This window comes from Podarcis erhardii (genome assembly GCF_964252035.2).
Source record: "Podarcis erhardii genome assembly, chromosome: Z".
NCBI classification, from domain to species: domain Eukaryota; kingdom Metazoa; phylum Chordata; class Lepidosauria; order Squamata; family Lacertidae; genus Podarcis; species Podarcis erhardii.
The window spans coordinates 20,477,174-20,499,269 of record NC_138504.1 but is presented as its reverse complement, the minus strand read 5'-3'; the positions used below and the strand labels follow the sequence as shown (position 1 = coordinate 20,499,269).

Below are 22,096 nucleotides of genomic sequence, written 5' to 3'. Positions count from 1 at the left end.
GGACAGTTCACTTCAGCCTGCTTCTGAAGGAAGCCAGGAGCAGCTGCTCTCATCTCTGAGGGGTATGGGACCCAGAGACTGCAAAATGGCTCCCCCCCCCCTATTTTCAATATGGCATTGTGCGTTAACATTTCATACCACCAGATGTTTCATTGTTCTTGCTTTCTGAATGTCTCACTTGACCCACAGCAGGTTTGAATGTGGATATTGCATACAACTGGTAGAGCACTCAGAAACCAGGCACAATTTGGACTTGAAATCATAGCGGCGCCAGAGCCTTAGTGGTTTTGTGTGTTTTCTCCCCCTTTTGAATGTTTCCAGTTACAAATAGTTTGATAATTTAATTAAATGTTTTGTTTTGATATGAGGGACTGCAGTACAGGCGGTGTGGCTTGCCATTCAATTTTAATTAATTAATTGCATACCTCAAGATTAGATTACTCATAGCTCCTCTTTAGTTAATTTACTCGTTCACAGTTTTGACAGAAAAGCTTTATGAATAATGCAGAGGGATGGGTACCATCTAACCAATTACTAAACTTGGGGGGGGGGGTGAGGATTTAGTTAGAGAACAGTACTACCTTCCATCATCATCCATAATCTATAAATATGAATGCAAAATACATATAAGTATGAATATATGTGTGAATATCTATCAGGGTGCCCACCAGGTTCTATAACTCCATTTGCACCAGGTTACAAATTATAATTGCTGTGTGAGTCTTGCTTCACTCCCTCAAGCAACTGCCCACATTATTAATGGCTGAGAGCCATTATGGCAATGCACTGCTTCCTGTGTTGGAGGGAATAAGCCAAACATCACAAGTGGGGAGAGTGTTATTGTGTTCATATCCTGTTTGTAGGCATCTCAGAGGCATCTGATTGGCCACTGTGAGAACAGGATTCTGAATTAGATGGCCCTTTGGTCTGAACCAGCAGGGATCTTATGTTCTTAGGCAAGTTGAAATGACAGAAAAGACTGTTTGGTCATTTTGTTTAAATAATTTTTCTCTTCATTTCTGTGGCTAGGTCTAACAGCAGCTGCCATGGCAGAGGCGATGAAATTGCAGAAGATGAAGCTGATGGCCATGAATAGCCTTCATGGAAGTGGGAGTCAGAATGGGACAGAATCTGAGAATGAGGAGCTGAATTCCAATGCAGGTAAGCAAATCTGAAATCTGTTTCTTTGAGTTTACTTCTTAACTGTTCACTCCTGGGAAGGAGAAATTATTCCATTGTCAAGCAGTTGCTATTTTGGGTTGCCCTCAACTCGAATAGCCACTTTACGAGAGTCACACATGGAAAAGCTGCCAGATTATGGAGTTGTTGGTGGTAACTCGCTTCTTCACCTTTGTCTTTCTGAGGGATGACTCATACTGCATTCCAAAAATTAGAATGTTTTGGAAGTCATCCATAATTGACAGGAAAAGTCCACACACAATGGAGGATTTTTATTTTATTTTTTATTTTTTTGGCAACAGGAGAAGTCATTGTTGCACAAATGAGCTTTGGGGGAGATGTTGATCACACCTTTCGCTTTTGGCAAATGCCAATCTTAATGCTTAGCCTTGGGGAGAATGATTGTGTGTTTACGTGTTAATCATCATAATTAACATGGATCTAGCACATTTCAAGTTTTGAGAGCATTTAATGTATATCAGCATAATGTCTTTATGGGATCTTCTAAGATAGGCCTCTATTATTTTCACCAGGTTGCAAATATGGTGCTGAGGCTTGAGATAAGATTTATTATTCCATTTTTAAAATCTCTCAGTCTTGTTATGAGACTGTTGAGTGGTCTCCCAGTCCAGACACTGATCATATTTATACCACAAGGTTGCTGCATTATATGCATTAATGTCATAGCTCTGGCTGAATATTGGCTTGCCAGAGATTTTCTGGTATATGGATTGACAATCCACAATGGCACAATATGCCTGCAGGGTCTCATTTCCTGAAATTAGACTTGAAATAAGCCTTCTGTTGTAGCCAAGAGAAGCTATTTTTGCCTGAGGTCCAAAAAAGTTTCTCCACTTTTCAATTTCTCCAAAGGCCCAAAAAAGGTTAGCAACCCCTCTTGACTTTGAAGAGGCTCATATCATTGATTCCCCAGCTCACAGTACTGTTTACTTAGCTTCATTTGTAAGAACAGCCTGTACAAGGCAGTTCACTACGTAGTAAAACTGTTACAGGCATCACCCAAAAACCCCAAACCGAATTGTGGCTTCCTAGTTTGTTCAGCTTCCTGATTCATTTCTCCCACTCATGATGCAGGAAGAGAAAAGCAGTAGTGATCAAGCACATTGGTCCAGCACACTGCTCATTCCAAATAATGCACAAGAGCCAGCAGTCTTATCATGATGTGCGAACATGGGCAATGTATTGATCTTGATCCATGCAGTGAGTTATTACAGCAGGGTGGAACAGAAATATGCAAAGAGGGTGGGTGATTTTGCCAACTTCCTTATGGAAATCATATGAATACAAAATGCTTCAATATACCAGACCAGACTGTTGGTCCTTCTAGCCCAATGCTGTCTACTCTGACTGCCAGCTGTCTTGCAGGATCCCAGACAAGCTACCCCTGTATGAGAAGATGCTAGGAATTAAATATGGGACCTTCTCTGTGTAAAGCAGGTGTTTTGCCATTAAGCTATGCCCTTCTCCCCAGTCATAAAGTGTATACCAACAATTATCTCTTGTGCATGTGCTTTTTGGTGCTCTCTGTACCACCCAAGGCCATCTAGATTAGCATTTCCCAACCTTCAATTCCTTAGCTATTGTTGACTACAACTCCCATCATCTCCCAGCCAGGGGCCGGGGTTGATGGGAGTTAGAGCTCAACAATAACTGGTGGCCCAAGCTTGACAAACATTGCTCTAGATACTTCACTGAAACTATGGTTTGCCCATTATAATTCTATGTCTACACTCAAGCTTTTAACAAATGTTTGGGGCAGGTTTTTTGTGTGTATAGACTCATACGGGCTAAATGAATGCTAAAATAAAATGGTGTAAAACAAAAATAAAAGGAGATTGAATTTTGAAAGTGACTTCTTAACAAAGGCAGGCGGCAACATAGCCACTCAACCAGGAGCCACGTCAGTGAAGAAAACATTTTATTTTAAGGAGACAGACCTACAGTTTCTTTGATTCGAGGTTGTGTTTAATAGCTTCTATAATGGCTGCAACATGACTCTGCATCTCGATTTCAGCATGAATAACAACCTGTTCGTGTTTCATTTAGCTCCAAATGAGAAATTCTGTCTTTTTATTGTTTTAGGAAATTAGTCTGTGTACTATTGCTCCTGGAACTTTATAATTAATCACTAAAGGTTATGGCTGTTGAGAGTTTGTGGGAAATAGACGCCTGAGTGGTTATAACTATAGCTGTCAAATCAGAAATATTGGTTTACAGTGGTAGAGTTTGTTATTCTTTTGGATTTTTAATAGATACACACAGAAACACACACACACGGGGAACAAAGAGTTTGAAGTCACCTCTTTACTTGAAAAAAATATATGTGAAAAGTGTGTGTGTGTGTCCCGGTGTGTCCTTTCATTCATTGCTACATAGTGATTTCCACCAGAGAGATAGAAAAGATATGCCTTTAAAACCCTTTTCATTCTGGATGATTGCCTCGTTGCCTTTTGTGATGGTTTAAGTGGAGCAAGGAAAATGTTTGGCAATTGGGCTTGAATAAAATGGTATTTGCCAGTGTCTTTCTTTTTTGAGTATATATTATTGTGCTTTTGTTAAGATTCAAATCCAAAGTACACCTGGAGTTTCTGAGAGAAGGATGTTGAACATGTAGTGTGCCCTTCTACAAGGCAACATGTAGTGTGCCCTTCTGCTCACCAGTGGGTGGTAGGGTGGAAAGCAGGGAGACAAACAGCAGGTGCTGTTAGAGCTAATGACAGGCAGAGGCAAATAACTCTAGTTTTGTCCCTACCCACCCCCACTCCTAGCAGAGTTCTGCATGGGCAAAACTGAGAATAAGGAGGAGTTTGTCAGGAGACTTGTAGTCCCCTCACTCCAATTCCCAGAGTTGCCTGGGAAGAAGAATTAATTGTTAAACCTCTCTGGGAATTGCAGTTCTGTGAGGGGATTACAGGTCTCCTAAGAACTATCAGCACCCTGAAATTCCCAAGATTCTTTGGGGAGAGGAACCATGGTTGTATAACATGGCATGATACAGCTTTGAAAAGTATAGTACAAATGGGCCCCAATTTTATGGAACTCCCTTCCAGCTGAGGTCAGGCAGGCAGGTCTAATGTTCCACTAAAACCTTTTTTTAAAATTTCGTTTAGCAAGCATTTTGTTTGAATTCTGTTTTTACAGTTTTCACTTACTTTTATCTTCTTTGTGTCATGGCACAACTTGCAACCACTTAGAGACTACCCATAATTAAGTGCTTATATAAATCATCAGAATAAATAAAACACAGAAATTAGAAGTACTAGTAGGGGTGACAGTCATGCCACTGCTGATATGTGACCATTATTTTTGGTTCTTTGCTGATGTGCTAAATATGTGAATGAGTGGATGAAAGGGAGATAAAAAGTGAACAAACTGATTGTTGCCTGCAAGTTTTTGTTGTTGTACGTTGAAGGACTCTTTATGCCATTGCGCTGTAATCAAAGAAGCATCAACATATAACTCCAGAGATTGAAGCTGCCTATTCCAGCCATTAAGCAAGGAATAAAGTTGACTTAAGTGAAGTGGGGTGGAGGCATTTTAATAGAAGTTTTCCAATACATATGTGTCTGTAGCTTTCCTGAGCAACAGCACCAAAGAGCATTAAATACTTCTTGTGACAAATATTCATTATCATTGCTTGATTATTTCCTCCTCCTCCTCCTCCTCCTCCTCCTCCTCCTCCTCCTCCTCCTCCTCCTCCTCCACCTCCTCCACCTCCTCCACCACCTCCTCCTCCTCCTCCTCCTCCTCCTCCTCCTCCTCCTCGTCCTCCTCCTCCTCCTCCTCCTCCACCTCCTCCACCACCACCTCCTCCTCCTCCTCCTCCTCCTCCTCCTCCTCCTCCTCCTCCACCTCCTCCACCACCACCACCACCACCTCCTCCTCCTCCTCCTCCTCCTCCTCCTCCTCCTCCTCCTCCTCTTCTTCTTCTTCTTCTTCTTCTTCTTCTTCTTCTTCTACTACTATTTATTGGCATTTTCGTTTTAAAAAAACATCGTGTGATTTTCCATAACTTTACATTGCCTATATTCTGACTCTCTCGAGTCAACGACTTCCTCCCCCATCCCTCCCAACTGACTTTCTAGTTTCCAATTATCATTTCATCCGCATTTCTCATTCCCCTCATCTACCTTTCCTTTTACTTTAAAATTCCTTATCATTGTAAATAAGTTTCTAATTTTAACTGACAAACCTTTAAGCAAGTCCTGTTAGTGTTGTTAAGTGTTTACAATGTTCTTTCAAATAAATAACAAATTTACTCCAGTCTTTTTGAAACTGTTAGTCTTGCTGGTCTTGGATTTTCCCGGATAGTCTTGCCAGCTCTGTATATTCAATCATCTTACTCTGCCATTCTTCTACTGTCAGAGTTTCCTGCTGTTTCCACTTCTGGGCTAAAAGAATCCTTGCCGCTGTTGCTGCATATAAGAATATAGTATGGTCTTTCTTAGGAATCTTCTCTGGTCTATGACCGTAATAAACTCATTCATTCATTCATTCTTAGGAATCTCTTCTCCTAAAATACCTAACAAGAGAGCTTCCGGTTTCTTATGGAACGTGTTCTTAAACACTTTCTTAAGTTCATTATAAATCATGTCCCAGTATGCTTTCACATCATTGCTTGATTTCTGAGGCAAACTGATATATTAGTAAGGAGCAGGGCAACCAAGGAAGCAAGCCTCGTGCAGCTTCTGGCAGTTCAAGAACCAGGAGGAAACCTCTTTAATAGGGTAAATAATAATAATAATAAAATAAATTTCTGTTTTGTGTGTGTAACATGAGTTTTCCCCCATGTACCTGCCATGCAGTTCCACCCGCCCCTCCTAAATGCAAACATCCTTCACGATCTGTTTAAAAAACCACAAATACATCACTCAGAGGAATATTTAAAGGAGCATCAGGAGGGGAGAAACTCATTGGTTTAATGGAATGCTGTCAAGAAAAATCAGCATCAGAAATGACACAAGGGCAGAATTGATACTTCTGCACTGACACGTTAAAAGAAAATCCCATACATTATTTAGAAAACCTCGAAATCTGTCAGCAGTATGATTGCCGAGTTAGCAGAAGCATGAGGGAAGGGGCTCAGAGTTGAAAAGAAAAAGCATAGGCATGGATCCATATTGTAACCTTTCATGTTCTACACCCACCATAAGTACCTAGCTATTACACGGTCAGCATTCCCTCCCCCCTCCCTTTTAAAAATCCCCATTTTAAAAATCTCAAGTCGAAAGTGGTAGGTGTTTTATTCAAAAAAGCAGGCTGCCTAAGCTGTTATTTTGTTGTAAGTATAAAGATGACAAGATCTAAGAACACAGTGTGTGCTTTTTGTTTTGTTTTTTTAAAGAATCTTTTTTTAATGCCTTTGCTGATTTCCTAAAGTAGTTCCCACCTGCCGCCACCCCCATCAGTAAAATCGGCATAATGTGGCCATGTTTTGCTTATTTAAACACATCGGTAATATATGGACAGTTTTATATTCCAGTGGTGCCAATGTTTAATTCTCCATATTATATATCTTTATCTACCCATGTATATCTAATGGCCAAATAAAAATACCTTGATTTTTGTTTTTGTTTTTAATCTTTATGTTATATTTTGCAAGAGAACTTATCTCAAAAAGTATACTCTGGGCAAGGATACATTTTATGGACATTGAACATCTCTCCCTGCCCTGTTTTGAAACCGCCCCCCAGCCATAAAGGTCCAGGTGTCAGTGGCAAAAGAAGACTTGTCCCTATTTCAAAAGCCACTTTGACAGGAATTCTGCACATCTAAGCATGAAGGATAGGGCTGGCTCCAGGTCTCAGATTCCCCTAGTAAATTGCCCTCTTGTGGGGTGCTCTCCTGTCACAGGGCCCCGGTGTATTTCCCTGGCTGCAGGCCATGTGGGGTGATCCTAGATCTGGGACAGTGTGGGGTATTAAAGGGATGACTGCTTGGTGTGCTAGGCATTTAAGGGGGTCAAGTAGTAGACCGTACTATGGACCTGGGATCCTAGCAACTCTTCAGTGTGCATCAATTTTGTTGTCATAACAAATCAGTTGAACTCCCTTTATCCCCTCCTAACTTTGACAGGAGCAAGGCAGGCTGGCTGTTGCAGCACCAAGGACAGCTCCTAGTCCAACTCTCCTACACTCAACTCCTTGTTGAGTATTGTACTGTTGTTGTTTGGTGTTTAGTTGTGTCCGACTCTTCGTGACCCCATGGACCAGAGCACGCCAGGCACTCCTGTCTTTTACTGCCTCCCGCAGTTTGGTCAGACTCATGTTTGTAGCTTCGAGAACACTGTCCAACCATCTCGTCCTCTGTCGTCCCCTTCTTCTTGTGCCCTCCATCTTTCCCAACATCAGGGTCTTTTCCAGGGAGTCTTCTCTTCTCATGAGGTGGCCAAAGTATTGGAGCCTCAGCTTCACGATCTGTCCTTCAAGTGAGCACTCAGGGCTAATTTCCTTAAGAATGGATGTGTTTGATCTTCTTGCAGTCCATGGGACTCTCAAGAGTCTTCTCCAGCACCATAATTCAAAAGCATCAATTCTTCGGCGATCAGCCTTCTTTATGGTCCATCTCTCACTTCCATACTACTTTTGTACTACTACTTGTTAATTGCTTGTTATCCAAAAATCTCCAAGCAACTTACAGCACATTTAAAAACATAAACAGAAGTACATTATAACATTTTTTTAAAAAATCAGACAAAACACCTGCCATTTATTGATAGACAGGTGTGTGTGCATTTGTGAGCGTGTGCGCATGTGCACACACACCTTCCTATCTATCTTCCATCCATATATACACAATGCAGCCGTACATTACACCTGTTGGAAGCTTTGGCAGCACACTAGTAACAAACCATCATTTCATTCTATCAAAAACCTGAGAGAAATACTGAGTCTTGACTGGTCCTGAAAATATGTCAGTAGAGGCACCAGACAGATCTTGCTGGAGAAAGCATTCCACAGGTAGGGAGTTACAACCAAAAATGACCTTTCCTTTGTCACCACCCTTCATCACAGCAGAGCCTTGGTGAAGGGCCTCAGAAGAAAACCTAAAGGTCTGGGTAGGTTCTTATTGGGTGAGGTGTTCCAGAAGGTACTGGGATCCTGAGCTGTAAAGAGCTTTATAGGTCAAAACCAGCACTTTGTATTGGGGTCTGAAGTGTACTGGCAGCAACTGTAATTAGAACAGAGTAGGTGTTATATGATCTGTTCGCCTGAAACCTGTCAACAGTCAGGCAGATACGTTCTCCACTAACTGAACCTTCTGGACTTAGTACTGGAGACTCTCAAAGGTCTGATCCACTGGCCTGTTTGCAGGTACTTCTTCTGCCCCCCATGGCTTCCCACCTGCACTGCTGGACTGGTGCGGTGGGGCTGGAGACACTCGGTTTTTCAGGCCCATGGGAAGGCAGCCATGATGGTCCTGACTCTGGTTCTACAAGGCCTAATGTATGGGACGTGGTCCATCAGGCTCCTGCCTGCAGTTTCAGGTTTAGTTGTCGGCTGATCACCTAGCCTAGCTCTTTAGCTGTTGTTACTGTGGGCTCCAAGTCCGCATGGTGGTCACTACTTTGGGGTCATGTCACATTGGCAGGAAGTTAAACTAGATGATATTTGACACCCCCCCCCCCCGCAAAATATTATGATCCCATAAGATGATTCTGGTTAATATCTTGTTGTACAGTGCTATGAAGTGGTTTATGAATTTGCAAAATAATAAATAAATGAAATCACTAATAAAATAAACTCTCTGCTGCCAAATGATTAGAACTCTTGCTCTTTTTCATAGCTATAAACTAGAAGATAGGTGTTAAATGTTTCTTTTGTTGTTTAAGCTGCTCTGCTTCCATCATACCCCCTCCCACAGAAATATTTGGGAGAACCCCTCTGATAGATGGTATAAAGGTATCCCCCATTGCACAAAGGGTGTAGTTTAGCAATCTGCCAGATTAGTAGGATGCTTACTGAGGTAGCACGTGCTCTGATTGGCTGAGTTTACCCGAGAGGGTTTTCTTTTACATGGTTTGATTGAATGTCTCCTTGTTACATACAAGGCCTGAAGTAAGACAGACAAAACCTCTCTGTTCCTTTCTCCTCAAATTATACACTGTTTTTGTTGAGTTTTCATTAGTGAAGTGTTATCAGGATTCATTTTCTCTTCTGACTCCCATCTGTGTTATTTAAGTGAGTTTGCCAACACCTACCTGTAACACACAACACTACTAACAAATGTCTCTAGAATGAATTGTGAGTAAATGTATGGCCCAGTTCTTCCGAGAGAAGAAGCTTGCCTACCGCAGTTCATTTGCATATGTCAGTTCATATTCCTGGTTTTCAAATTAAAAATTGCCTGCTGCCATTCTTAAAGCGAACTTAAGCAAAGAGTAAGGTGGCAAAAATCCATCCAGGCCAATTTGGAACCATTCCTTAAGGCAAATGTACTAGAGGAATATTTGGGAAAGCAGACTGCATGTCCACTTTTAAATATTTGCCCCAAATGGCACTGCTAAAGTTAACCATGTGAGTCAGTATCAAGAACATATCATTGCAAACTTGTAATCAGCTATTAGCACCATTTTAAATAAAAGTTAGTTATTATTTATTTAAGGCATTTATATACCACTTGATTAGGGATGCGGGTGGCACTGTGGGTTAAACCACAGAGCCTAGGACTTGCCGATTAGAAGGTTGGCGGTTTGAATCCCTGCAAAGGGGTGAGCTCCCGTTGCTCGATCCCTGCTCCTGCCAACCTAGCAGTTCGAAAGCACGTCGAAGTGCAAGTAGATAAATAGGTACCGCTCTGGCGGGAAGGTAAGCGGCATTTCTGTGCGCTGCTCAGGTTTGCCAGAAGCGGCTTAGTCCTGCTGGCCACATGACCCAGAAGCTGTATGCCAGCTCCCTCAGCCAATAAAGCGAGATGAGCGCCGCAACCCCAGAGTCAGCCACGACTGGACCTAATGGTCAGGGGTCCCTTTACCCTTTACCTTTATACCACTTCATTTACTGTATATACCATGATGGCTGAATTCTGCCAGCACTGTCAGAGGTGGTAGTGTACCTTTTGAATACCCATTGCTGGAAACCACAGGAGGGGTTTGTAGGCTTCCCATTAGGGCATCTAGTTGACTGCTTTGAGCACAGGATGCTGGACCAGATATGCCACTAGCCTGATCCAGCAGGCTCTTCTTACGATCTTATTTCAAAGCAACCTTCCCGCCATAGTTGCTGTTTTGGCGTGGGCACAGGGCAGATGAATCCAAACTACAGTCCCCAGGTAGCAGCTGTAAGACAGTGAACATACATTTGACTGCATTAGTGGTCAATACAGCAACAGGATGAGTCAGGAGAAAACTCTCAAGATGCATATAATAAGCTTTTTCCCTTGGGCTCACAAAGAAATCTCAGAAATACTGACACAAACAATAGTGAGTTCACCCATGACTAATCTTATCAACCTTATTTTTTACTTCACTTGAAATTCCTTCCCTTATTAGAAAATTCTTTTATTGTTAAATCTTGATTGTGACTTAAGGACATGAGGGTATGGCTTGATGAATCAGTCAAATACCAATCTGGGTCACTTATGCATATGGTCACAAGTGCATGCATTTATTCAAGTAATCCATCCTGCTTCTACATTAATTTGTATTACTTTTTTAAAAGCATGGAAATTCACGTTTTAATACAGATTTTAAATACCCACCCACCCGCACAAATATGAATATCCAGTGCTTGGGGGGGGGGGGAGTACTCGAGGTTACTCAGTACTGGCACCCACCCACACCCAAATTTTAAAAGTGTGGCACTCACTGTAAGAACTTGTTGTTGAGTTCTGGTACCTTTTTTTTACTTTTTTTAAATATATATATATCTAACAGAACAATCCAAAACTAGGAGGAAGAACCAATGGGAGGTAAGCCACTTTTTTTTCCTATAGCCTGCAAAACTCATGCTTGCATGAGAGTCAGGGGGGTGTACATTTCTCCTCCCTTTCCCCCTTCCTATTCCATTAAAAATGAAGAACAATTTCCCTCCCATTTATTGTGGTGGGAGGGAAATAAATTATGCCAGCTTCAAGGTTGGTGTAGTTCATCCTTCTTTCTGGGTGCATGTCAGAGGACTTTAAATCCTGTGGATCCACAGTGTCAGCTAGCACACTACCCATGCACCCTCAGAATACCTTCTCTGATGTTGAAGTTCCAGTGTAGAGGGACACCATTTGTAGGCCATTTTGGAACCTCTCAGAGGAGGCATGTGAGCCTGGGTCTCCCGCTCTGAGGTCCATAGCTCAATGGAAGAGCATCTACTTTGCAAGCAGAAGGTCCCAGGTTCAGCCCCAGGATCTTCAGGTGGGACTGGGAAAGATCCCTTCTGGAATCCAGGGCAGCCACTTCCAGTCAGTGCAGACAATACACAGCTAGGTGGATCAATTGATTCAGTATAATAAGGCAGCTTCCCTTATTCCTGTATTTTTGTTCAAGTTGGAATTTGCTGGAAACTCTAAAAATTAACAACAAAATATTAAATTATTAAATCTTAGTGTTTCATAAGATGGCATAGTGATGAGATTCAAGTGGGACAGAACTTTTTTAAAAAACAACAACAAAAAAGCCTCTTTCAGATGAAGAGAGTGCCTATATCTGTCACATTTTTTCGTTTCCTTAACAAATTTATAGTATTTGAGTGCAGAGGTCTAACACTTCAAAGCATAAAAAAGAGAAAAGACATTCGGCATTCACTAATCTTCACCCCCCTCCCCATTCTGCTATCTTCTTACAGCAGCACTAATGGAAATGTATTTTGTTTAATGACTCTGAAATCCTGTTTGTAATTAGATGTGGGAATTGGTCTTACTTTGTAACAGATGATACTGGAATAATAATATGAGAGATGCTACACTGAGACCACTCTCCTCCTAAATCTATATCATCTTTCAAGCTATTGACAGGAAATGTGTCCGAGAAAACATAGAAAACATAAGAGATTGATTTTTTTAATAAAGAAAAAGGCAGGAGTGTGTCTGATCCGGCTTTATTCCTCATCAAATTATTTATGGGTTTACATAGTAAACCATTTTGTTTTTGTTTTTCATTCAAACCTGAGTATTTTAGGAGCTCATGTGGTGGGAAGGTTAGTGAGGCAATGCTTGCAAAAAGTGTGAGTTCTATTTCGGTCACACTTAGACTGCTGCTCTCTTCAAAACATACATTCATTGCAAACGCCAGATGTGACCCTCCAGGCCTCTCTCTATCTGGCCCCTGGAACCCCTGGATCTGGCCCTTGGAACAGGCTACACCCTTTCTTGGTCCTGCTTCAAATCCTAGGTGTTTTCACCTGGCCCAAACATGTCCCAGAAACTCTGATAAAGCCTCTTGCTTCCCTGGATAGAGGATAGAGGATAGAGAGGGGTGTTTGTAGAAACGAGTGTACTCAACAGAGGTACAATTGGCATTAATTGCTGTGTCCTCTTTTGCATCTGAACTTGCTTACATCTCTGGCATGTGGCCTGCAGAAGTTTGCCTAGAATGTGTCCCTTTGGGCTGAAAAGGGCTCCCCATACCAGGTTTACTGTGAAGCCCTTGTGAATCCCTACTTCTCATGTCATGCTGTAACGTGATCTCTGAACAAATGTTTTCAGATAATAAAATCGTAGAGTTGGAAAGGACTGTGTGGGTCATCTCATCCAATCCCCTGCAATGCAGGAATTTTTACCCAACGTGGGGCTCGAACCTGCAACTCAGAGTCTATTGACTGAGCTATCCAGCTGAAGAAGTCGCCCATCCTTTCCCTGTTTACCCCTCCCTATAGCTCTGTCCCTTTCCTTACCCTATGTTGTGTTTTAGATTACAGTCTCCTTTCATTTTCTATGAAGTGCCACACACATTGATAGAATGAAATAAACAAACAAATAGCAAGAACAATAATTTTTGCATGGCGACAAAGCACTGATGCCCTTAAGAGTTACCCCTTGGCAATTGTTTGACTGATGCTCTCCCTGAAAGGTACAAAGCTCTTTCAATGTTCCAAGAGTTAAGCTGCTCGTGCACCCTGGATCAGGTACTTGAATACAGGAAAAGGTAAAGGGACCCCTGAGCGTTAAGTCCAGTCGTGGACGACTCTGGGGTTGCGGCACTCATCTCGCTTTACTGGCCGAGGGAGCTGGCGTTTGTCCGCAGACAGTTTTTCCGGGTCATGTGGCCAGCATGATTAAGCTGCTTCTGGCGAACCAGAATTCTATGTGAGAGTGGTTTGGAGTGGATGCATAAAGGCTGGATTACAATATTTCCCCAAGGGGGGCACCATTTTCCATGACCTCTGTTCATTCTGTCTCCCTCTGTTTGGGGGTGGGAATGTATCATTGGGCTGAATTCCATTTTTTGCTAGACATGAGTTTCACAGGGGACAGCTGAGAAATTGTGTTTTTCCTATTTATTTGTTGGTTTACTTTTTTCAGCCCCTTGAACAAGTAGCCAAGGTTTCTTATGCTTCATAACTAAGCAGTAAGAAGGTTCTGACCTTTTCCTAATTATTGCATTAGGAAGGTGCACATGACAATGATTGGTGTTTCCAAACATCTACTGATGTCGAAGCTCTTTGCTAAAACTTAAGAAATTACTCTGTATGAATGTGTACGTGTGATACTGTCATTCTCTCTGAGCAGTAAAGGAGACAGTCCAGATATTTAGCTTCATAATCAGAAGCAGGGATAAGGAATGAAATCTGAATAAAACACTCCCCAGAACCCAAAAAATGTTAAACAGTTTATCCCGTCCGATCAACCGCACGCGCAAAACTGAAACCGGAACGAGCGTTCTCTCTTTGGATTTGCAACTCCCATGCTGAGCGCAAGACGTTTCTGCCAGCTATACAGCTGCCAACAGCAGGAGCCACATAAATGCCAATTTTAATCAGAGCTGATTTTATCAAACCCACATGCAACAATAAAAAAATACTAATTTATGTAGAAGGCAGCAATGTTTCCTGACAACATGAACATTAATTGTCTCATTGATTGCTTCTTTATGTATATGTATAGACCCAGCTGGTTCCAGGCTTTTGGAAGGCCCTGGGCAAGAGACCATTAAAGGACCTTGACAAATAACCAGCTAGGTGTGGAGGGGATCTAGGGCCTGCAAACTGAAAAAAGACACCCCCACTAACTATCCCTAGTCATCTGCAGCACATTTTTTTACTTTGCACAGGACTTTGGCTCATTTGTACTACTTTTTCAGTTTGAAAAGAATCACAGTCATTAACAACAAACATCTAAGGCAGATGACTATTGCTATCACTGCACTTCAGAGGAAAGCTGAAGAAGTCACCCCATCCTATCACCTACCAGGTGACATGTTTGGTCCATGCCTGCTGATGTGTGAAAGGATGGGTTTAAACCCTACATTGTGCATGTCTGTTCGCAGCATAGAACCAGTGTGAGCAGCCAAGGCAGCAGGATTTGACTGCTACTTGTTGGCTGGGAATTAAATCTTGCTCAGTTCTGTAGAATTCCATGAAACCCCCTTTCTTGATTCAAAAGAAGTTTGCATGGGAACCCCTGAGAACAGCAAAGCCCCCCACCCTTCATTTTAGTAGGGGCTTCACCCCCCTCTCGACAACTGATGGAAAGGGATTAAATTCTTGCCTGCAGAAACTTGTTCCCAGTAGGGAATAGGCACATGTAGCCAGAGAAAGCCATCTCCTTCCCTCTATCAGGAGGAGTGATAAAGTGATTGGCACTTGTCAATGTGCTGAGCATAGGGCTAGCAATGGGACTTCTGCTTCAGTTCCCAAGCACCAGCCACCAGCTAGCTTACTATTAGATGCTTGGGAACATTGCTTAAGAGATTTCGACAAGTTGGCAGGACAGCGCACCTGTTGAACGTATGACACAAATAGCAGGTGGGTGATTTCCCCCTCCCCCACCCACATGGAGCTAAAAAGATTCCCCACCCTTAACTGAACAACAACAGCATGCACCAAGGGTAGCTAACACAATGCACTGCCATCAACCCCAGCCAGCATGCCCGAAGGTCTGGGTGTTGGGTGCTGAAGTCCAGCAGCAGTTTCAGGACACCACACTGACTACCTCTGCTTGATGTTATTCTCCAATACTTCTGTGTAATAGCCGAACAAACTTGGTAAAACAAAAGATGCACCAGTTAAATAAATAAATAAATAAATAAATAAATAAATAAATAAATGAAAGAAGACATCCTGTGTGTATACATCTGTGTCACCATTTTATAATATGCATTGAGAAGGCAAGGTAATAGCTAGCCAGCTGCATTTTGGCACATAGTTTTCATACCAGGTAGTGATGGTTGCTGGTGTGAGTCCCATTAATCTGGCACTATTAAAAACCTGGCCCAATCTACACCATAGCAATATGCCAAATCAGCATTAATTAACATTGCAGTTGTGCTGCCATGTTGCTTCCAGGAAACACAAATGTGTCTCAGAACAGAAGTGTCAGGCCTAACATATTTTCCCTTCTAATTTTATGACACTTTTCATTTGAATGGATTTTTCTAATTGAAAACATACACATTTTACGTTTTTGACATGAGACACACCACATGCAGATTTGCTTACTTTGTTTAATATATGCGGGTTGCAGAAATGCTGTACAACTGTGACCCCCCCCCAAAAGCTCAACACCTCAGCCATCTCCCCCCTGCCCCATTTTCTTAAATTTAAGTCCCCCCAAATAGGGGGGGTCTTATACACGGGGGCATCTTATAGATGGAAAAGTACGGTATCTGTGGCCCTTTTGCATGAGTAGGATGTTTTAATCTAGTTTTTAAAAGACAGAATGGTTTTTCAGATTATTATTTTAAACACTGGTTTTAATGTATGTTTATGTTTGTTTTATGCTTAAAATATTGTAAGCCACTTTGACTTGCCATGGCAAAAAAGTGAGTAATAAATGTTAGTAATTATTATAATTGTAAAACAAAATCAACCAGAGTTATTCATTGCATCAGAACTTGGGGAACTCTGGGTAGTTTGAACTCTGGTTTGTTTAAGCCACTGTTTGATTCTGTCGGATTTCTGAAAAAATGGCTAGAGGAGAGTGTGTGCTAGGTCATGACTTCATGTTGCATCTCAATTAAATTAGAATGCTTTCATTTATTTATTTATTGTGCCCAAAGCAGAAAGTTGCTACAGACGATTGGGAGATCTGTATGGATTCAGACATGCACATGCATCTGTTGCTCAGAGGAATGTGAGCCTGGATCATGTCACTTTGTTGAAATCAATGGTTAAGGCATTTGCTGGTTGTGTACCTGTTGGACCTCTTGCATTCAGAAAAGATCGTGGCAACTGTGTGGCAGTTATAGAGCATCCATTGTGCAAATGGATAGCCCAGATAGCTCTAGAATTGGATGCAATTACCTTAAAATACCATAGTCTACAGTGAGCTTAATTGTATGCGTGTGATACCTTCTAATTCAATTAAGACTAACTATTCCACATTAAGCTTTCTGCTAAAATCCATGCAGTGTACTATAAAAAAGTCATTAATTTGGTAATATCAATTTAACTAGTTTTAGCTCATTAACCTTGACACTGTCGGTGCAAGAGAGAAGAACCTTTTTAGATCATTTTTGTTCTCAGCACAATACCAAGGCGCTCTAAAGACCACTTGAAAGTCCACGTCCATTACCTTGGGCCATCAGTTACACAAATCTGTCTGTGCTTTGGAATTATAAATAGGAGGGTACTTATTTTCAAGTCACCTTCAAGGGTGTATACTGTTTCAGCAACTTGTTTTCCATGAAATTATTTTGTGTGTATCTTTTGGTCCCTAAGACAGCTACAAGCATACATTTTATTTATATTAGGTAGATGATAGATGATAGATGATAGAGATAGATAGATAGATAGATAGATAGATAGATAGATAGATATTGTCTACTCTTCCTTTAAAAAACTTGGAGCAGATTACACGTGGTTATCAATTGTAGCCTCAACTTCTTGGCTTTTTTTGAAAAATGTATACTTCACATTTTAAATGCACGATCAGGACAGCTTACTAAAAATATCATAAATACTGTAATATCACCAATACTTTAAAATAAGCTAAAACCATCCACTCTATAAATAGATCATCCAAATAAAACAGATCAGCCAAAGTTTTTAAAACACGGAGGGGAAAAAAACTAAAAGGCTTTGCTTGGTGCCAGAAAGACACCAGAGTGGGGCCCTAATGAGTCTCTCCAGTGAGTATTTTCTTCGGTTACAACTTGGGTCTCGCAGAGGCAGTAGAAACTATCAATAAACTCTTCCAAGTAGCTGTGGACCCTGGGCAGCTGCTGGTGGATTGTGCTGGCTGAGCTTTGGAGGATGTTGTCTCAGCAAAGATCTGAGGCCTTTCATAGGTAGCTGAGATCTGAACCAGCCTTCCCAGACATGATATCCTCCAGATGTTGCTGGAGTGCAGTTCCCATCATCCCTGACCATTGGCTAAGCCACCTACGCCTGGTGAGAGTTTGAATCCAACATTTGGAGGGTACCAGGTTGGGGAAGACTGGCCCATACTGCAGTTGGCCCCACCATCTTAGGCATGGGTAGGCAAACTAAGGCCTGGGAGCTGGATATGGCCCAATCGCCTTCTAAATCCAGCCCACGGATGGTTCGGGAATCAGCGTGTTTTTACATGAGTAGAATGTTTCCTTTTATTTAAAATGCATCTCTGGGTTATTTGTGGTGCCTGCCTGGTGTTTTTATATGAGTAGTATGTGCACTTTTATTTAAAATGCATCCCTGGGTTATTTGTGGGGCATAGGAATTCATTCATTCCCCTCCCCAAAAAATATAATCTGGCCCCCCACAAGGTCTGAGGGACAGTGGACCGGCCCCCTGCTGAAAAAGTTTGCTGACCCCTGGTCTTAGGGAGCTGGCTGTGTTGACTTAAAGGTCCCTTATCCAGTTTTGAAGGTGTTGACTTATATGCTGTGGAGGAGATGGTTTTATTTTATTTTATTGAGGACTTGTCCTTCAGGACTGAGGAAACTGTGAGAGCTATGTCCTCCAACAGGAGAACCCAGGGGCGGTGCTGAGGACCTCCCCCTGACATAAGAATGTAAGAATGGCTTACTAGATCAGGCCATTCACTCAGTTTGGAGAGATCATTTTGGAGCTCTTTGCAATTCCCTTTTGTTTTAATAACCATGAACAATTTAGTGTCTTCAGCTGGCAACCTCACTGCACACTCCTAACACTAAACAATTTATGAACAAGTTAAATCACACAGGCCCCAATACCGATCCTCAGGGGACCCAACTTTCTGCTTCTCTCCATTTGGAGAACTGTTCATTTATTTTTACACTTGGCTTTCTGCAATTTAACCAATTCCTGATCTACAAGAGGACCTCCCCTCTTATTCCTTGACTGCTAAGCTTACTCAGTCTTCAGGAAGGTACTTCGTCAAAAGGTATTTTGAAAGTCCAAGTACACTGTGTCAAATGGATCACCTCTATCCATTTGCTTGTTGACACTCTCAAAGAATTACATTAGGTGTGTGAGGCAAGATTTCCCCCTTGTTCTTCTATGTGCTCAGTTTTATTTTATCTTTAACAATAATTTCTACCAGTTTTCCAGGGACAGATGTTAAGCTAACTGGCCTGTGATTTCCAGAATCCTCCCTGGATCCCGTTGTAAAAATTGGCATTACATTGGCTGCTTTCCAGTCCTCATGTATGGAGGCTGAATCAAGGGACAGGTTACATATTTTTGTTAGAAGCTGAGCTGTTTCACATTTGAGTTTCTTGAGAATTCTCGTGTGGATGCCACCACAATTAGGGCAGCCTATCTTTACTCTTCATATGAATATTCTTCAGGGTAGCATAAGAGAATGGGTTCAAGGAAAGCATTCCAAAGCCAGGTCATCACCACTGAAAAGGTCCTTTCCCCAGTGCATCTTGTTTGTGGGGATCCTGTGAAGAGCCTCTCTGAGATTCTCAAAGTACAGAAAGGCAGAAATGGAGACAGACTACCTCTCAGGTACCCTTTGATTTGGTCCCAGAATCAGACTGGGATCCTGTGCATTTGGCAAAACACTAGCGTTAAAACAGCATAAACAAGATCTAAATCAAAGCTTTCCATAATAAACATTTATCTTGTTCATTTTACATGTAACATATTTGGGGGAGGGGGTGCAATTTGGATGGCGCAGTAGAAACACTGCTAAGAGGAAACGAAGTAAAGGTCACATTTACCCTTGCAACACTCATTAGTATAATTACACACACAGCTAGACGTTTTGAAATGTGATGATAGGGGAAAATGTACAGGAGTAAGTAGGCAGTCTGCTGGTCAGGGATTGACCCAGACACATATCTGACAATGCAATGGATTGATAAAATCTGATATTATGGTAATGTAACTTTGTGAGAGAGAAAATAAAACGATTCAGTGTGAAGCAATTTTTTAAAAAAGAATAAGGAAATAAAATGCTTTGTGGGATGGCCATCTAGTTATTTCTTTTTGGAAAAAGGAGGTGGTCCACACCAACCTCAGTCTGCCTTCAGCAGCCCTCACCAGCCTATCTTCTCGTTTACACGCCCCCCCCCCCGTGTATGTGTGTGCGCGCGCATGCACGCACAGCCAGTATGTCACCTTCCTCCTCCTGAGTCTCAGAATTGCCTTTGGCTCTATCTGTCATTAGCTCTGGCTCCACCTACTGTTGGCTTCCTTGCCTTTCACCCCACCAGTCCCAACGGACAGCTGCTGGCACTGGGTGCCAAACAGAAGGTGCACCCATTAATTCAGTGCAGGTTTGCATGCAACATTCTTGTGCAATGTACGCTTAACTATGTTCTCACTTCTGCATTTGGTTGGCAATGTAGGATCAGCAGGTCTGACCCTGGAAACCGCAGGAAGAAGTTCTGCAGATATCAGGAACATGTGATCCCATTGCACATCTGAAGTTATGAATGTCTCAGCTTGCCCACTGTTTGGGAAATGCCCTGAGAAATGCCTGTGCAGTGAACGAACACAATCTATATAAAACTTGTAGTTGATATGAATAAACCACCCTAAGAACATTAAAAGAGCCATGCCAGATCAGAGCAGAAGCCTGCCTAATCCAGCATTCTAGTCTCGTGGTGGCCAAACAGATGCCTTTGGGACCTACAAGGGCAGCATGAGCTCAGTAGCACAACTGACCAGGTGCAAGGTTTTACATAGAAAGAGCTGACCTATGCAGGCAGAAATAATGTGGTATTGAGGTAGCGGACCACGTGCTTGAATGCTCTCTCTCTCTCTCTCTTTCTCTGACATTACCCTCCCCCCCCCCCCCCCGCCTTAGCCACGCTGGAAAAGTAGCACTGGAAAAGAGAGACTAGATTAGTTCTCCTAGATCACCTGGCTTCCTTGGTGTAATAAGTTTTTGACATGAGGAGTACATTCAGATACTAAGTCCCACACTTGCAGGATGAAGTGGTATAGTCTAGGAATGACTGTATTACGTAATATTTTTGAAGTGCAGATCCCAGTGTCATTAGGAAGATATGTACAGGCTTCCCTGGATGTCTTCTTGCAGCCCCTGCTGCACACAATGTTATAACATCTGCATGCTTCATACAGGGTAAAATGTAGGAGTCAAAACTGCTGGGGAAGGACTTCCTCATTCCCATCATTGTTTAAGAAGAGAAATGCCTTTTGCCACATAAGAAGAGCTCTGCTGGATCAAGCCAGTGGACTCATCTGGTCCAGCATCCTGTTCTCACAGAAGTCAACTAGATGCCAATGGGACCTGAGAGCAGTCTTCCCTCCTGTGAATATTAGCAACCGGTACTCCAGTGAAGGAATGTACAGGGAAACATGCTTGTCGTGTACACAGAGTTGATTCAGATGATCCTGCAAACCATGATTGTAAAGATCAGAGAGGAATGGTAGAGTTTGCCACACTCTCTCTCCTCTTTCCTTTCCTGGTTAAAACCAGCCAAGGTTTGCCTCCAGACAAGTCCAAATAAAAGCAGTATACAAAATGACTTGTTGATTTTCTCCAACTTGTTTGCAGGCAGAGAAAGTGACAAATGTCTACACGGGAAAGAGATATTCCCCAATGGCTTCTTTGGGTGAGGCTCATCATGAGTAGTGGCAGGAGTGTGGCATCTTTATATTTTTCCTTTCTGATATTTGTTTGTTGGCTTTGTTTTGTGCTGCCATTGCAAGTGGTAGCATAAATCACTCTCTTTGCAGTGTGGCCATATTTTGATATCACCTCCAGTGCATGAGACCCAGCATCATTTTGCAGTATTCAGCGGTGAGGGGGAGGAATGGTACCCATCACCCTCAAAAGTGTTGAAGAATATTCGGATAAAAATTTGTGAATTGACGTTCTTTTTCTAAGTTGGTGGGTTAGTGAGAAAAAGAAAAATTTCAGAAACCTTTTCCGAAAATCAGCTTCCGAGAAATTTCTGCTCAGCTCTGGTTCAAACTATCTTTTCCAGTTCTGGTATGGAAGCAACCTGTGGTCCTTGTAAACGCAGGCATATGATGATGGTTTGCTGAACCAGAGAAGGGAGTCGGACAAGAAATCAGATACCATGATTTGGGGGAGGGGGAGGAATAAGCTTAAAGCTGAGGTTCACTCCCAATATTACAAACTGTGCTTTGAAAGCTCACCAGAAAGATCACAGCTTGACTGTGATAATAAGTAGAGAGGAAAAAGTCAACAAAATAATGCACTCTCCACAAAAGGCATTGTGATACATAGCTTTTTAAGAAAGTATAAATTTTATTGCATGGGATGTCAAGAATGAACATCAACTTTCTTCCCAAAATGAAGAGCTTGGGTGAAGTGAGCATTTGTCATTATGTTTAATTTGCACATACCTCACCAAAGAAAAGGCCATGGGAGTTAGGCCGAGAGCACAGCTGTACGGGCGCCTCAA

At 42.1% G+C, this 22,096-nt stretch overlaps 1 protein-coding gene across 10 annotated transcripts in view; it reads left to right on the top strand.

Moving 5' to 3' along the window:
* DACH2 (dachshund family transcription factor 2) overlaps positions 1 to 22,096 on the top strand; it is a 325,632-nt gene that overhangs the window by 216,355 nt on the left and 87,181 nt on the right. For all 10 annotated transcript variants that reach the window (XM_081848011.1, XM_081848004.1, XM_081848005.1 and 7 more), the window contains one exon: positions 1,030 to 1,161. In XM_081848011.1, the coding sequence (XP_081704137.1) occupies positions 1,030 to 1,161 (132 nt within the window). The remainder of the gene's footprint in view (positions 1 to 1,029; positions 1,162 to 22,096) is intronic.